A 16,872-nucleotide genomic window follows, 5' to 3' on the forward strand; every position below is an offset into this window, starting at 1 on the left:
CAAAGCCTGTTTAATGTATGCATTTGCAAACAGGATTAGGCTTTGACACAGTGTCCAGACAGTTTTCATCCAAGTGAAACCAATTTAAGGTGTAAGGCACAACAAAACAATATGTATTCTTGACTTAGTGGATACCAAACTGATAGAGCAGCAGCTAGTCAGTCATTTGCAACTAGTTGTCGAATTGAGAAAAATAAAAACATCCAAAATTACCCATGGAATTTATAGGCAGAGCTGTTTTTAAGGTTAAATCTCCTCTGATCCCTTCGCCTCACTGTGACACTATAATACTGGGTGCAAACAAGCCGGTCAGAAATCCCCTGGTAAAAAGCTTACATCTAGGAGATTCTTAAATTAGCGGTTTAAATGTCCTAATACTCAGTTCACTTAACTGCTAAATCCTTTATTAGAGATTTCCTTTTTTGGTTCAAATCAGCACTGTCTTGACAATATGGCTGTCTAGTCCACCGCCCAGACAGGCAGACATACTGTCTAAGTTTGTTGTCATGGCACTCAAGGAAGAAACAGAATGGTTGTTGTTTTCCGTCTAACTTATCTTGAACAACATGTAGTATTCATATCCAATTCCATACAGTTGTGTCGGGCGTGAAAAAATCCCTTATTTTAATGTGTTCTCCCCAAATCGAAATAACGCATGTGTGTTTGCATGCGTGGGTGCGAGTACGCGCGCTTTTTGTGTGTGTATTTAGTCAGGTCAGCAGAGGTGTGTGTGTGTGTGTGTCTGTGTGTGTGTCTGTGTGTGTGGCAGCAGTGTAATGACCCCTGAGCCTGCTTAGCCCCACAGGGGAGTAGCATGCATGCTGGAAGAGACCGAGGGAGACACACCGTAGCCTGTCTGCCCCCGATGAGAAACACCCTTAACCCACCCAACCCACACACCTACTTGCAGACTAAGACCCTTTATCCTTTAATCACAAATAAAAAAAACATAACTGAAGCAACTGCAGACCTTGCTGTAAACATGTGGTGAGCACAAACTGCCAGATTAGGAAGTCTGGGAGGATGATCCCGGCAACACGTTTAGGAGGATTTCTTGCAAATTATCAGCTAGCATGTTTTGGCCAAGAAGTGACCATGGGGAGTCTCATTTTACTAGTACTCAAACGAGACACCTGATGAAAACAACACAACTATAGTCAGCCCCCTTTACCACCACTCCCCCACTCCCCCCACTCCCCCCACTCCACTCCACACCCAACACTCCCCATTGAACACCCCACTCCCCACTGCCCCCCCACTCCCCACTGCCCCCCCACTCCCCACTGCCCCCCCCACTCCCCACTGCCCCCCCCACTCCCCACTGCCCCCCCCACTCCCCTCTGCCCCCCCACTCCCCTCTGCCCCCCCACTCCACACCTGACCCCCCAGGTCCTTAACCAAACACCCCACTCCCCACTGCCCCCCCCACTCCCCACTGCCCCCCCCACTCCCCACTGCCCCCCCCACTCCCCACTGCCCCCCCACTCCTACCGCCCCCCCCACTCCCCTCTGCCCCCCCACTCCTACCGCCCCCCCCACTCCCCTCTGCCCCCCCACTCCACACCTGACCCCCCAGGTCCTTAACCAAACACCCCACTCCCCACTAACACCCCCATTCCCCAGCCAACCCCCTCCCCCCCAGTCCCCACTGACCCCCCAGTCCCCACTGACCCCCTTGTCCACCCAACCCCACCGCTCCCCAGCCAACCCCACCACTGCCCATCCTGAGGCATCCCCCATTGCCTCTCTGTATTTGGCTATCCTCTGGTCTTCTTTTTGCCATCGGAAAAGGAAGCTGAGCATTTAGGTGTCTTAACCGCGGCCTAAAGTGCTAACAAGGGATTAGTGAGGTAAATGTTGAAAGAGGGTTAGCCTCCATGCTTAGGCCACTACTCCTGCAGTAATTACACTTTAGTGCGGGGTCCAGCGAGCAGTTGGACAGGAGATCACAGTGATGTCAGGAAAGGGAGGGCTTAACTGAGGAGATAAAGGCAGCTAATAGAGATGAAATCAATCTGTATTTAAAGGTCTTTTTTGGTTAAGGCTGTTGGCACTGTGTGTTTGTATAGTTGGTGGTCGGAGGAAAGCCAATCAATACCACAGAACTGTTGGGAAAGTTCGACAGAGACTGGGAGAACCTAAGTGTCAGTGAGGTCAAGGTTTCCAACTGGCTTTGAATAAGCATTTTATTCAGCTATTTTGTTTGCTCACTTGGGACCAAGTGCTTTGCTTGGCCAGAAGCTGAAGGTGAGTCCAATAAACTTCAATCTACCCTTGTATGCATCATTTGATTGTGTTTAACTGGTTGGTTGGTTGGTTGGTTGGTTTGTTGGTTTGTTGGTAGGTTGGTAGGTTGGTAGGTTGGTAGGTCGGTAGGTTGGTTGGTACATTCATACAATATTCTGATGCAACTCTGGCATTGTGTTTTTGTTCCTTTAAATCACATTGAATGCATGTGATTTAGAATACAGGGAAAAGCACCTGTCTGAATAATCAGTCATATAACACGATGGTCATCATACATCCAGGAATTAATGCTTCTCATGTAATGGAAAATTATATATTTTTAAGATTAATTCACAATTCCCTCAGTGTTTGGACTAGTACAGTACATCCTGCTTTAGGAAAACATGGCCTATGTTTCCTACATTTATTTCATGCTATTTCCTTGACAACATAATAATTAAAACAAATGAGAAGAGAGTGTGTACTTCACAATACAAGTACAAGTATTGCATCTTTATGATAAAATATATCTTTGCCATGTAGATGATTTAATTAATATACCCTAAAATAAATACATTTCAAATCTGGCATTGGGTGTTTATAATAACAAAATTTGCTTGTTAGATGTTATTTGAGATATTATTGTAAATGTTTCTGCAAATGGTCAACCTTAAAAAAAACCTCCCTCTCTCTCTTTCTCTCTCTCTCTCTCTCTCTCTCTCTCTCTCTCTCTCTCTCTCTCTCTCTCTCTCTCTCTCTCTCTCTCTCTCTCTCTCTCTCTCTCTCTCTCTCTATATATATATATATATATATATACACACGACAGCTTGCCTCCTAACAATGTATCATTCAGTTTATTGGAACTGGAAAGTGGCTAAAACCGTTGTCTCAGAAAGACTAGCATTGGTGTATTGTCAAGGGGAGGATTATACAGGCTAGACGATTCCTCTGTATGTCTGTTATGACCTCAAGGCTTCATGTATTGTAAGTCGTCAGCAATTTTCCCTTAATTCATTCTTGTAATGAGATTAACCAGGCAGGCCGCAAATCCATGTAGTACAATCCGTTATGTGGTGTCCGCCAATATGGTGTTCATTTGTGGTGAGATAACTTTCAGATGCTAAAACCAGATATCTCATTTAATTTCATTCAGTTACGTCACCATCGGAAAAAATGTTTTACCTGAATGAGAAGCACAAGTGGAATGAGACTGTATTTAACTATTTAAAAAAAGTTACAAGTGGACAAAGAAAGGCTAGTTTAACAATCCATCTTTGCGTAATATTACTTGTATCATTGTTTGAAGGCAACTATAAAAATAAACTAATTAGAACAACAGAGAATTCAAAATTTACCTAAAAAATTCAACTAAATTTTGTTTAATGAGCTTTTGAACCTACCTATTCTTTTACATTTTATCAAACCACAACAAGGCCACTATAATATACCGGTCAGCTATATCTAATGAAAAACACCATGTAAAACATTAAGAATGAAGGCATTTTGATGATTGACAGATGTTTTTAGCTCCGATGGAAGGTCAGGCCACCGATAAGAAAAGCCTGGCAGCTAGTGTCAGTTGGTGGAAGCCACTCTTCCTGCTTTTATGATTTATTACTGAGGTTGACTTTTTCCATCTTAACACACTCACAAAACGATATCCTTTGCGTCTTGAACAGTGTCTCACAGAATGAAAATATTGTGCTTACACGTATTGTATAATTCAACGCTTGTTGTAGAAGATTTGATCTGATCACTAATAAGGTGAGTTCTAATCCCTTTACACAGGACAAAAAGGTAACAAGAGAAAAATTGCCTTTCATCATATCTGCCGGATTTATAGTATGAGAGACAAATCATTATTCATACAGTAGTATTCATTGAAATTGTTCAAACACTTAAATGCGTATATCTACTTTCAATACAGGGCACTTTGCTTGCTTTGATATCTCCAACAACCTATTAGACGATGTATCAGCACGAGACACATCCATCTGCTTCCTGAATTTTCTACCATAGATCTTCTTACTGTGTCGTATTTGCTGACAGTGGTGTTGTGACATTGGTGACAGGCTGGGTGTTTGCGTGCGCCACATATTTTAACATAATCCGATTGCGTCCCAGATTTATCCGCAAGGTGTTTTTAGGACATCTCTGGGGCTAATGGAGGCTAATAGGATTAGCACTTAGGGTGCATTGTCCATGATGCTTACAGGCAAGGTTTGCTGAGGGTAAAACTCTAAACGCCCGGATTACCTCCAACACATCCCTTTAAAGTGCTGTATAGCCAGGACTTAGCTAATAGGATCCTGAGGTAGCCCTGGGAGGTGGGATGGGGTGGGAAGGCTAGTAGGACCCATACATACACGGGTCAGCAGATGTTACCGGCAGACTGCTGGACTAACAGGAGGATTACAGCCCTTGGATTAGATTGGTTTCTAATGGGAACCTTAGGGTACTGTGGATAATGCAACAAGGCTAGTGCAAATCTTATGGCCATGTTTGAGATGGTGGTTGGGGGAGGGCAGGCATGGGCAGGAGGAAGGGGCTGACGCTAACGTGCCATGTGATAAAGTAGACACATTCCTACCCTGTTTAAATGTGAGGTCTGATTGACCCCAGATTATTAGTCGCAGATTACCCATCCGGGATTATTTTCCATATTGTAAAGGGATTTATTGAGTGTAAAGAGCTAACTGGAAGTATCTAGATCAATTAGAAGTGTGTAACACAGTGGAAAGTATAGCTGGGCTACATATGCATGTAATGATGTGCCAGTCAATGACTATGTCAGAAGAAATTGAGTGTGGAATGTCTGGTGCATTCCAGTCAGGTAGACTGCTCACGTGAAGGATGTACTACATCTAATTTATAAAACTATAAAACAAACTGTTTCATTGCAGTGTTATTAATAGCGATTCTGAACGCATGTCTTAAGTGTCATGGCCACGCTGCAGTCTAGAACAAGGGCGCCACCTGTTGGTCACATGTAAACACAACAAGCGTTTTAAATTTGGCTTCAGGGAGCGTCCACAATTTCCACACGTTGTATTAAACGTGTGTTTCATTGAAGACAATAGCTTTACCTCTTGGTTATCCCTCCTCTACAGGAAGACAGGATTTCTGGAAGAAACAGATTGTGTCATGACCCCGAGGGAGCAGCTGAGGAAGATGTCAGCGCTTGGGGAACAGGGGGCACTGGAGGAAAAGCACTGGTACCGCCTGGTCAATGGGATGTCTGCTGGAGGTAACAGGATCAGTCATTCAAACCTCACTAATATGTCAACTTCTCACGACCAAATGTGTCTTTGAAATGTCTTTTTTCAAAACGACTTATTCCGAACAACTAAACTAAGATTCACGGTTTGCTAAAAACTGCAGGTGTTGTTAAGCTATTTTGTTTCTGTAAGCTCGTATCTACGGTAGAACAACACAAAAGGAATGCCGTAAAAGTACCTTACATCCAACATTCTAGAATATCCTTGTTCACGTTCATCCTTGAACATCCATGGTGTTTGTGGGCCAGCAGTGATGGTGGCTGTGTGTTCCGTTATCCTGCAGAGCTTAGACAGAGACAAGAGATGATGATGAGGAACCAGATGGCGATGGCACCTCAGATCTTGACCCAGGGGCAGCAGAGGCTGCAGGGGGTTCCCACCCAGTTCGAGCCGCGCTTCATGGAGAGGTGCGTTCTAACCAATTGTCACAAAAAGCACAATGTCACTGGATCCATCAGCACAATGTCACCTAGGGAGAGCAAGACTGCAATGACTTTTCATTCGCACCGCATTGATTCGGCTTGACTGTTTTTCCATTTCTTTCTCTCTTCTCAGAGAACTGGGCCCCCCCTCTGAGATGGTATCTTCCGATGGCAGGCAGATGCACATGGGGGCACACCTCGGCCCCCCCCTACAGCCACACGCCAACATCATGCCAGGGAGGGGCTTTCCTGGAGCGGGTAAGTAAGATACTCATGTATCTGTTGTAGGGGGGGACATTCACTATTTGCTACATAACAATCAATACTTGACTTGTGAGGTTGTTGATTATGGTCTCTATTCGCACATTGATAACATGCTGTGATGTCTACGTTCGGAGTAAAACATATATAATTAAACTGCTGGGTGTTTAATGGCTTTATTGACAATGTATTTTTGCCGTTTTTCTCTTCCTGTCCCCTGCTCGTCTCTTCATGTCCCCTGCTCGTCCTTCTCTGTCTGTGTGAACGGCCAGCAGGATACGGCTTCCTGCCCGCAGAGCCCATGGAAACAGTCGCTCGACGTCAGGAACTTATTCACAAGCAGAACATTGCCAGGTACGGTCACAATGGCGTCTCACAAAACACAGTGTGTCACTCATTACAAAGCCCCTGAAGCTATCCAGCATCCTTTCCGAAGAATCACTTCTCAACGTTTGAACACATTTGTCACTCTTATACATACAGAGATTTTAACAGTCTTACCGTCATGTGAAAAACAAATAATCGAACAATCTTATTGTTCTCATTCTTTCTTTAGAATGGAGATGAATGCCATCCTGCACCAGAAGGAGTTGGAGAACGCCCACCAGAAGGGCATGATGGGGCTGGAGACCCAGCTGTATCAGTCCAACCCCATGGCGTTCAGAGGACGCCAGCGCCTCCCCGACGGCCACGACGTCTTCGTCCACCGAACCACCCTGGAGGACCTGCAGACCAACAGCCTTCTTATATCCTCCAGCCCCTACCCACCAATCAGCTCTCTGCAGAGGGAGAGGGGCCGAAGGGTAGGAAGGAGGGCGGCCAATCAGAAGAGCTCAGAGAATCACATGACCGGGCCGAAGAGCCAATCAGAGGACAAGAGTGTGGATCAGAGTCCTGGGGCTGCTTCTGGGGAGGAGAAGGAGGCGGAGGGGAAAGGGGACAATGGAGTGGAGGCAGCAAGCAGCAAGACTCAAACCAACATGGACACCGAGCACTCGACAGGAAGCAGAAAGAACTACAAGGAGGCGGAGCATGTCCTGCGGAAGAGTCAGGAGGGCTGCTCCGACTTGCCCAACTGCAACAGTGGTGCCAGCGAGAAAGACCTGCCCAGTCAATGCTCAGCTTTCCAGGAGAAGTTCATGTGTGCGGCTGGACCCTTGGCTGGGATGCCTTACATGTTTCCAGTCCCAGGGAACGGGTTACTTCCAACAGGTGCATTTAAAATCTTCCATAGCCCTTTCAGGCATTATATTCATCATGTATATGAATGGGTGAATGAATGTGTTTAGTTGTTTCATTCATTCATGATTGAACAATACCAACATCACAGTTCACAAGCAGCTACATTCCATTAGAACATGAGTGTTCATAGTTTTCTTCTTTTTTTTTGTGTCGATCAGTACCACCCAATCTCTTTCTCAACGGAGATGATGTTTCCTCACTGGAAGACATCAGGAAGTGGACAATGGAGGATGTTTACACCTTCATCCACAACATACCCAGTTGCTCTGAATATGCTCAGGTCAGTGGCCTTTCTTGCTTCTATGCCTGCCGGATAATCCATCACTCCAGCTAATCTGTTAATCTGGGATAATTATTCTCCACAGACATTCAAGGACCACATGATAGATGGAGAGACTCTGCCACTCCTGACAGAGGAACACCTGCTGGACACGCTGGGCCTCAAGCTAGGACCTGCCCTCAAGATACGATCACAGGTACAATACACACACACACACACACATACTCACACTCACACAGTCACTCACACAAACACCCACTCACACATTCACTAACACTCACTCACACACACACACATACACTCACTCACACACACACACATACACTCACTCACACACACACACACACACACACACACACACCTACACTCACTCACACACACACACACATACACTCACTCACACACACACACATACACTCACTCACACACACACACACACACCTACACTCACTCACACACACACTCACAGTTGCAAGTGACAGTTGCCTTTCAGTGACCCATCGACACCCATGTGCATTATTTCACTTCATTCTGCTATGTGAGAGCAGAGATGTCCATATTAGCCATTTGTAATGCATGCCCTTGCACTCTTTTCCCCACAAGGTGTCTCGACGACTGGGAAACATGTTTTACATGATGAACCTGCCGCTCTCTGCCGCCGCCCTTCAGGCCACCACTGAGAAGACAGGAGATAGGTCCTCAGAGATCAGCTCTCCTGCCAACTGCAACAGTGTAGAGATGATGGAGAGTCCTTGCACGAGGGACACAGAGGTCCTGAAAGCTACAGAGCAACTCCCTGAATCAGAGAACCTGTCTCCCCCTTCTGCCAACAGTGAGACTGTCTGAGCAACATGGAAGACACAAGGCCACATGGACATATGAAGTGTTTCAGCCCCAAGACCAGTTTAAAGCTGCTAACTGTCTGCCTCGTACGAGCTGTTCGGTTTTCTAGTGTGTATAACGCATTCTTAAGTGTTTGGAATTAAGTTCCTAATCAGTTGTCTGTTATGTTCTTTTTCTTTCGTCCTTTTTTTTTTACCATGTTTTAAAACACAATAAAGACTTTAAAAAGTGTAGAGCAGCTCAACACGACTGTAGAAGGAAGTAATCTAAAAATGAATTATGAATGCTGAAAATGTTTTGTAACATATTTTGTAATGAGAATAAAGTCTGACATAAATCTAAAATTATGCTTGTTTTATGGATATGATAGTATTCACCTGACATAGACTAGTAGACTATACCATAGTAATATAACTTCAGAGTGTAGTTTTTATAGCGCATTTCTGTCATCACTGACCGTTTACAGTTTTGCCTGGAAGCCTATTTTCTCTCGCGAGGCTAGAGACGTTACGCGTGTCTAATACGTCAGACGAAGAGTGAGCTGGAGGATCATGGCGGAGCGTAGAAGGCAAAAGAAACGAATTCAGGTAACATTTTTTAACAACCACCCGGAAGGGGAAAACGTTTTTCCCTTGGATGTACCTCGTTTAGAAAAATACTTTGATCACGGAACAGAATATAATAATTCAATTTTGAACAACTGGTCAATACTGGGAATCACTGGTGAACTGATGCAGTGGATATGACCAGACAGACAAAATCAAGTATCTAACTAGTAGCTAGTATCTAGCTATGTGGCTAGTTGACTATTTAATTTTAGCATTTTACGTGGCTACTAGTAGCAAGTCAATTGTTTAATAACTACGTTAAACTAACGTTTGAGCCTACAATTGATTAAAAACATACAAAGCTAACCAAGCTAACCTAGCTAACTTGCGTTGGCAGCTTCAGTGTTAGCAACAGTAGTTTGATAGCTCGAGCTGCCAACGATGTTGACTAATCTACTCAAATATGGAATTTACTAAATGCACTTTACCTAGTTGTAGCTTGCTAACTATGTAATTGAAATTGGCAAGGCAAATAACACTATTTTTGGTTGATTCAATATATTACAGAGCAAACTAGCAATGCCTACGTTGTGTCTTAGTATTTTTTGTTGCTCAGTTATGCAAATAGTAGAGATATAGTAGACATGCCGCTATTCGATTGTGTGCCATTATGACATTTGCTCTCTTTTGCTAGAAGTTCAATTGTGCAGTTGCATAATGCCGCGGGTTCGTATAATAAAATGTCAATAGGGCATCCTCATATCTCTTCTCTAACTGAACACTTCCCAGAACAGAACAGGTCATTATGCAACCAATGGAATTCAATTCCCCCCCTTTCTTTCCTTAGCTGGCCCATGTCACTGAAGACATGTTTCTTTATGATCAGATTTGGGGTTATTTGTTAGATCTTGATTGTAGATTACAATTTAGCAGCACAATATCAATTTAGCAGCACAATATCAAGCATCTTTTGTTCATGGGATACGTTTTTTGTTTGTTTTTACATCCAATCAGATAGTACGTTCTGACCCCCACAATGCCTGGCACAAGCAGAGGAATGAGTTTGCCGGCAGCCCAGGTCATGTTCTTGATATATGTTTCTCAGTGTGTGGGGTCAGACGGAGAGAGCCTGAGGTCTGTTGGTGTTGGCCAGTGTAACAGTGGATCCATACATGACTGAGCCAGGTTCCAGGTCCAGTCTCTCTGACGGAAGGGGGAGCCTCTGGATGTCTGTCGTAGGATCTCAAATAGCCTGGAAGAGTGACTGATAGCCCTACCTTAACAAAGCCCTGCTTCAAGGCACATCATCACACTGTGTGTGTGTGTGTGTGTGTGTGTGTGTGTGTGTGTGTTGTCTGAGCCAGCTGGGCTGGAGGACAGCAGCATTGGCTCCCATTGTGCTGATGCTTTTAATTCCCTTTATGTTGGCATTCAGTCCAGTGCCTTGGGCCAGAGACGCAGTGAGACCCAGGGTGCTGAGGGTCTAAGCTGGTCTGCTGGGCTCAGGAAGGGGGCTCGGTGCTGTGTCAGTGTCGTCTATACACATAAGCCTGCGATTTGTACCATAGATTTACCGGTTCATGGATCCCTGGTCTCTCGACATCCTGGCTGTCTGTGTCATCCTAAATATAACTGTGAGACTTGGATGTGCAAAGCTGTGAAAGCAGTTTCGTAGGAGTTGTCTGTAAGTTGATTGGACGAAAGCCGTTTGTTCTGATTGGACGAAAGACGTTTGTTCTGTCCATCCCAAGGGATCTCATAGTGTAAGGCTGTTATTGTGTGTCACTTCTAGTTTGGAGTACGGTATGTGTGGTAAATATGGTACGCTCTGTGTAACTGTGTGTGTGTGTGTGTGTGTACATGTGTGTGTGTGTGTGTGTGTGTACACGTGTGTGTGTTTCAGGAGGTGAGCGAGCCGTCCAAGGAGGAGAAGGCGGTGGCCAAGTACCTCCGCTTCAACTGCCCCACCAAGTCCACCAACATGATGGGCCACAGGGTGGACTACTTCATCGGTCAGCATCCTCTCTGTACCTCTCCTCTCGCTAACCGTCTCTGACGGCATTCTGTGACATGTGACATTCTGAGGCCCTGCACGACTGACACATCGTAGCATTACAGTTCCGAGTGTCCTGATATTGCAGGCAATGCTTGTATTCCTAGCAGTAGTAGTCGTGGTGTTTACACTTGACCGGTGATGTTGGCCCCTGTAGGTGTTTGGCCTGCAGGAATATGCTCTTTGGACTGCAGCCGTGGGTTTTTAGTCAGCTGTGGAACTGGCTTGTTGATCTTCTGTACACACTGAAACATCCTCCCACAAGGCCAGATTATCACATGGTGGCCTACCGTTCGTTATGTGTTTGAAGTTAACGCGTGTGTGTGTGTGTGTGTGTTAGCTTCCAAGGCAGTGGACTGTCTCCTGGACTCTAAATGGGCCAAGACCAAAAAGGTGGATGAGGCTGTGTTCACAACCAGGGAGTCTGTAGTGGACTACTGCAACAGGTGCCCCCCTCTCTCTCCCTCTCTCCCTCTCTCCCTCTCTCCCTCTCTCTCTCTCTCTCTCTCTCTCTCTCTCTCTCTCTCTCTCTCTCTCTCTCTCTCTCTCTCTCTCTCTCTCTCTCTCTCTCTCCCTTTCTTGATCTCCCTTTCTGTCTCTCGCCCTTTCGCTTGCCCTTTTCGCTCTCTCATTCTTGTCTGTATCTATCTGTGTCTCTCTGTGTTGTTGAGCTGTGCAAATTCACACCATCCCTCTCTCTCCCCTCCAGACTGCTGAAAAAGCAGTTTTACCATCGAGCTCTGAAAGTGATGAAGAAGAAGCCAGAGAAAGACACCAAGAAGGAGAAGGAGAAGGAGAAGGAGAAGGAGAAGGAGAAAGAGAAGGCCAAAAGCGACAGTGGCAGAGAGGAGGAGAAGAAGGGCAAGAAGGAGAAGGAGAAGAAGAAGGATCCAGAGGTTTCCGACTCAAAGAAGGAGAAGAGTGTAAGCTGTTGTCTTTTTTTCCAAAGCTCTCGTCTCGGCAGTGGTGACGTCAGTGCATCCTCTCTGGTGCTCCTCACAGCTCTGCATCGAAACAGTGTTGACATGACGTCAGCTACCTTAGGATACATCACAAGTTTGTTAGCGTAGATGACAGCTAGACACTGCTTGACTTGACATTCAGCAAATTAATGTGTGTGTGTGTGTGTGTGTGTGTGCGCGCAGGATGATAGCCCTGGAACACCAAAGAAGAAGAAAGACGTGAAGAAGAAGTTCAAGCTGGAGCCTCATGACGACCAGCTCTTCCTCGATGGTAACGAGGTGAGTGAGGCAGAGGCAGAGGCAGCAGTGAGGCAGAGGCAGCAGTGAGGCAGATGGAGGCAGAGGCAGATGGAGGCAGAGGCAGATGGAGGCAGAGGCAGATGGAGGCAGAGGCAGATGGAGGCAGATGGAGGCAGAGGCAGATGGAGGCAGAGGCAGAGGCAGATGGAGGCAGAGGCAGATGGAGGCAGAGGCAGATGGAGGCAGAGGCAGATGGAGGCAGAGGCAGAGGGAGGCAGAGGCAGATGGAGGCAGAGGCAGATGGAGGCAGCAGTGAGGCAGAGGCCAGACGGGAGGTGTGGCAGCAGACCATGTCAGTGAGATGCTACGAGGGGACAACACAACATGAAGAGACTCCCCCCTCACATACGTGTTCACTGCTCTTCTTCCCAAATGTTTGACAGTATAGATATACTCTATAGTATAATATGGAGTATGTAGAGATGATATATTATAGATATTATTATAGCGTGTAGAACAGGATGAGGTGTGATAATCAAGACTGATTGTCCTCTCGGCAGGTGTATGTCTGGATCTATGATCCGGTCCATTTCAAAACCTTCGCCATGGGCCTCATACTGGGTGAGAGAAGGATTTCAATTATACACTGAGAACACATCGCCTTTCTTGCTGTTGATAAGAATCTATTCGATGTGATCAGGTTCCATAGACATGACTCAGGCTCTCTGGGGGACACTGTTGTGTGTGTTGACAGTAATTGCAGTGATCGCGGCCACGCTGTTCCCTCTGTGGCCTGCGGAGATGCGGGTGGGCGTGTACTACTTGAGCGTAGCGGCTGGATGCTTCGTTGCCAGTATACTGCTGCTAGCTGTCGGTAAGAAGCACACACACCCTCCCACCATCTCTTCCTCCCTGTTCCTTCCTGTTCCACTCAGCCAACAGATCAATCATAGAACTTCAGGAAGGGGGTGCTTTTAATGAGATTGTCGCAGGTGGCAGGATGCTTTTAGACTGAAACCCGACCCCGTGTCACTTCCTGTCTCTCGTCAGCTCGCTGCATCCTGTTCCTGCTCATCTGGCTGGTGACGGGCGGGCGCCACCACTTCTGGTTCCTGCCCAACCTCACTGCCGACGTGGGTTTCATCGACTCGTTCCGGCCACTCTACACGCACGAGTACAAGGGCCCCCGCGGCGCCGCCAAGAAGGGCGGGGAAGGCAAGGGGGAGGACGGCGGCAAGGCCGGCGAGGACGGCCAATCAGAGAGCACCGCGGCCCCGGCGGCGCACAGGTCCGACAGCGAGGAGAAGTCCGACAGCGAGAAGAAGGACGGAGACGAGGAGGAGGAAGACGAGGAGGAGGAGGAGGAGAGCAAGGAGGCGGGACCGGAGGAGGAGGCGGGGCCGGAGGCGCCGGGGGCGGAGCGTCCGTCGGACACGGACAGCGAGCGGCAGGAGGATGAGGCGGGGCCGGAGGATGAGGGATCCCAGCACAGCAACGGGAATGACTTTGAGATGATCACCAGAGAAGAGCTGGAGCAGCATACAGGGGGAGAGGAGGAGGAGGAGGAGGGAGGAGGGGGGGAGGAGGAACAGCAGGGAGAGTCTGAGACCAAGCCCCCTTCCGGTCAAACATAAACATTTCATCCCAACCTCGCCCCCCCCCCCCCCCCCCCCACCACCACCACCTGCCCACCTTCCCTGTGGTCCCAGGACCTCCTACAGTACTTCTTCCCATGGTTAAGGAGAGGCTCCCATCTGTCTGTTGAGACGTTCCACTCAAGAACACAGATACCCCCTCTGGATATGGAGAACCGTGAAAAGAAACAACAGAAAAGCTATGACAATGGAAAAGATGAAAAAAAGCCTTATTGTAGATCGGAAATCCCTTCTTTATTTAAGAGAGAGAGATAAAATGCAATGTAAAAACTTCTAACAGAGTTGTCACCCATTAGTTTAGTTCAGGCCATGTGATCCGACCCTCCTTTTATGATGCTGGTTTGAGTTTGTTCACCCATGTCATGTTAACATGACTAGTTTACCTGTTCTGTTGTGTGTCTCGGTTTTCTTGTCATCGTTTTAACATTTTGTATGCCACGCCAAGTCCCCTGTCAGTCCGTACAGACCAGGACAAGGCATCTTAGTCCTCCCTCTCAGTGGGGAAACTGGCTGTCTTTTTTTGCCTTCCAAATTGTGTGTTTTCTTTGCAAAAGATTCTGTGTGATTGGTACTATCAAGGTAAGGGTGAGCAGAGTGTTTGAGTGACTGTGTCCAGCTCTCACACAGCTGCTCTGACTGACTGTGTCCAGCTCCACACAGCTGCTCTGACTGACTGTGTCCAGCTCTCACACAGCTGCTCTGACTGACTGTGTCCAGCTCCACACAGCTGCTCTGACTGACTGTGTCCAGCTCTCACACAGCTGCTCTGACTGACTGTGTCCAGCTCCACACAGCTGCTCGCCACACGCTCCTCATCTGGGAACTTCTCTCAGTCTCAGGCCCTGATAACATGTAATATAACTGACCAATAATTCACTAACCTGGATGGACCAAACACTCTAGTTTATCCCCCCCCCCCCCCCCCCCCCCCAGTGTTGGTAGTATGCATGGCTAAATGTGACTAAGTGACCACCGGGCAGCCGTGATTACTTCCTGTTCTACAAGGAAGTGATGTCCTGTGTCGTTGTTGATGATTATAGTGCAGTTGTGTACACTCAGAACAATGGCTGACAGGCATGCGTTTAGTCTACGCAGGCCAGAGTATGTTTTTGAGTTTAAAACATCTTATCAACAGCATATAAATGGAGGTGGAAAAGGTACCGTTCAAGTTTTGTTTTTCTATTTACTCCTAGACTCAGACCTCAAACATGAAATGAATACTAGTGCCAAACTCCAAACTGATTTCATGCATGCTGTTTTCACATAGGAAGACAATTGTAAGCAAGGCACTTTGGTACATTTGTTTGTTTTTGTAAATCATAGTGTCAAATTCCAAACCCAGCACAGTTGTAGTATCTAATTGTTGAGTTTAGGCTCTTACCAAAACCATGGTCCTGGTGTGGATTCCATTTCCTGTATTCAACAAGCCACGCAAAGCAGACAGGACTCGCTCTGATGCTCCTACAGGTTCAGCTGAGGAGGCTGGAGGCGTGTTCCGTTCCATCGCCATCCCTGCTTTTGTTGCTTCGCCTTCGTTGGTATTCTAGTCAGATGGGATCACTGGGATTGAGTTCCCAGTAAATGACTAGTGACTCCACATCCATTTGAGACCAATGGGGCAGTGGGTCAGCATTCTAAATAAGGCCAGGGTTTGACACCGGCCAATGGTCAGTCTGCATTACTTTGTTTAGAGTCGTTTTAGATGCTTTTTTTTACTCATAATGAGGACAATATTTAAGCAAAGAAAAATGTATCATTTATAAATGGATTCTATTGATATATATCGAATATAGGTATACATACTTAACAGTCCAAGAAATTATAAACCAACTTGTTCAACATGAACAGTATCCTAGTTTATGGTGTCACTTTCAGTTTATTTCAATGTGATGCTTTTCCATCATTCTCTTTGTTTGTTTTGTAGTATCACTTATAGGAAAACTGTCAAGAGATTGTTATGGGGACCTCTTAGCAAGCTCAGGCTGAAGTTGAATCATTTTAGTTGAATTCTATTCATCTTTCATTAATATTGTTGAATGTGTGGAATGAATAATGGTATGTAGCTAGTTTTTCCATATGGGGGCTTACTTTTGAGTTCACGCACGACTCGTTAACTATAGTTGAAAAAACGTACTGTTCTACACAGCCAGTACAGTATATTGCAGCCACACACACACATTGTAGTCAAGTTTACATGTGCTCTGTTGCATCCAGAGTGTGATTGAGATCCCAGACCTGCACACGATGAATCCAACGTCTCCACACTCAAGTCATCGACCGCTCTCTGTTCATTTGTCTTCATTGGAAGAGCTCGTTCATCTCGTTAGCTTCTCTCCAACTCGATCCCCCAACTCTGGTCCCCCTAGCCACCTGCCTAACCTGAGGGACGTGTACTTACAGTTGAACAATATGTAGCTTCCTTTGATTTGTTTTTTCCTCTAGTGTCAGCGTTGTCCTAAACCAGGTGATACATTTCTCTGTCTGTCTTTTGGAGAGAGACAGTTGTCTAGTTTTATTCTAAATATTCGGCAGAAAGTGTTGCACAGTATCAGTCTGTTGTATATGGGTGTATTATTCTCTATGCTGCTTTTCTGGAATTAAAATGAATAGAAAATTACCGTCATGCTTCATCTGGTCAACTGTCTTCAGCTACCTTAGTTGTCCATGTTGGCATCAATATAATTTTGAGGACTGTCCCATGCAATATTGAAGTATAATTTAATTGGATGGAAGTATATCTGTATGTTATCATTGCAATAAAATATAGAAATCAACTTTGTGTCCTAGTGAGTGATTATGGTTGAAAGGAGAATACATGTGGATATTATTAATCACAATCTTTGTACTCTTAATTCTAGAAGT

The 16,872-nt window shown here is 46.0% G+C and overlaps 2 protein-coding genes across 2 annotated transcripts; both read left to right on the forward strand.

Annotated features, from left to right (window-relative positions):
• The first annotated feature begins 5,370 nt into the window (after window positions 1-5,370).
• samd7 (sterile alpha motif domain containing 7) lies at window positions 5,371-8,555 on the forward strand. Its single transcript, XM_084708074.1, has 8 exons — window positions 5,371-5,473; window positions 5,788-5,911; window positions 6,060-6,184; window positions 6,460-6,541; window positions 6,744-7,399; window positions 7,588-7,709; window positions 7,795-7,905; window positions 8,313-8,555. The coding sequence occupies exons 1-8, from the start codon at window positions 5,371-5,373 to the stop codon at window positions 8,553-8,555; spliced, it is 1,566 nt and encodes a 521-aa protein (XP_084564200.1).
• Window positions 8,556-9,052: 497 nt separating this feature from the next.
• On the forward strand, window positions 9,053-16,784 carry sec62 (SEC62 homolog, preprotein translocation factor). The gene is made up of 8 exons (XM_084708076.1): window positions 9,053-9,139; window positions 11,004-11,112; window positions 11,494-11,599; window positions 11,863-12,076; window positions 12,299-12,394; window positions 12,916-12,976; window positions 13,110-13,229; window positions 13,406-16,784. The coding sequence occupies exons 1-8, from the start codon at window positions 9,104-9,106 to the stop codon at window positions 13,987-13,989; spliced, it is 1,326 nt and encodes a 441-aa protein (XP_084564202.1). The 5' UTR covers window positions 9,053-9,103; the 3' UTR covers window positions 13,990-16,784.
• Window positions 16,785-16,872: the final 88 nt, after the last annotated feature.

This window comes from Hypomesus nipponensis, chromosome 10 (assembly GCF_054491055.1).
Source record: "Hypomesus nipponensis isolate SF chromosome 10, ASM5449105v1, whole genome shotgun sequence".
Taxonomy (NCBI): domain Eukaryota; kingdom Metazoa; phylum Chordata; class Actinopteri; order Osmeriformes; family Osmeridae; genus Hypomesus; species Hypomesus nipponensis.

What these genes read in the sequence shown, in the direction of transcription:
- samd7 (XM_084708074.1), top strand. Translation starts at nt 5,371, where the DNA reads ATGACCCCGAGGGAGCAGCTGAGGAAGATGTCAGCGCTTGGGGAACAG. An exon ending in GAACGGGTTACTTCCAACAG is followed by an intron (nt 7,400 to 7,587) that starts GTGCATTTAAAA and finishes TGTGTCGATCAG; the next exon opens with TACCACCCAATCTCTTTCTC. An exon ending in CCCTCAAGATACGATCACAG is followed by an intron (nt 7,906 to 8,312) that starts GTACAATACACA and finishes TTTCCCCACAAG; the next exon opens with GTGTCTCGACGACTGGGAAA.
- sec62 (XM_084708076.1), top strand. Translation starts at nt 9,104, where the DNA reads ATGGCGGAGCGTAGAAGGCAAAAGAAACGAATTCAG. An exon ending in CAGGGTGGACTACTTCATCG is followed by an intron (nt 11,113 to 11,493) that starts GTCAGCATCCTC and finishes TGTGTGTGTTAG; the next exon opens with CTTCCAAGGCAGTGGACTGT. An exon ending in CGCCATGGGCCTCATACTGG is followed by an intron (nt 12,977 to 13,109) that starts GTGAGAGAAGGA and finishes GTGTGTTGACAG; the next exon opens with TAATTGCAGTGATCGCGGCC.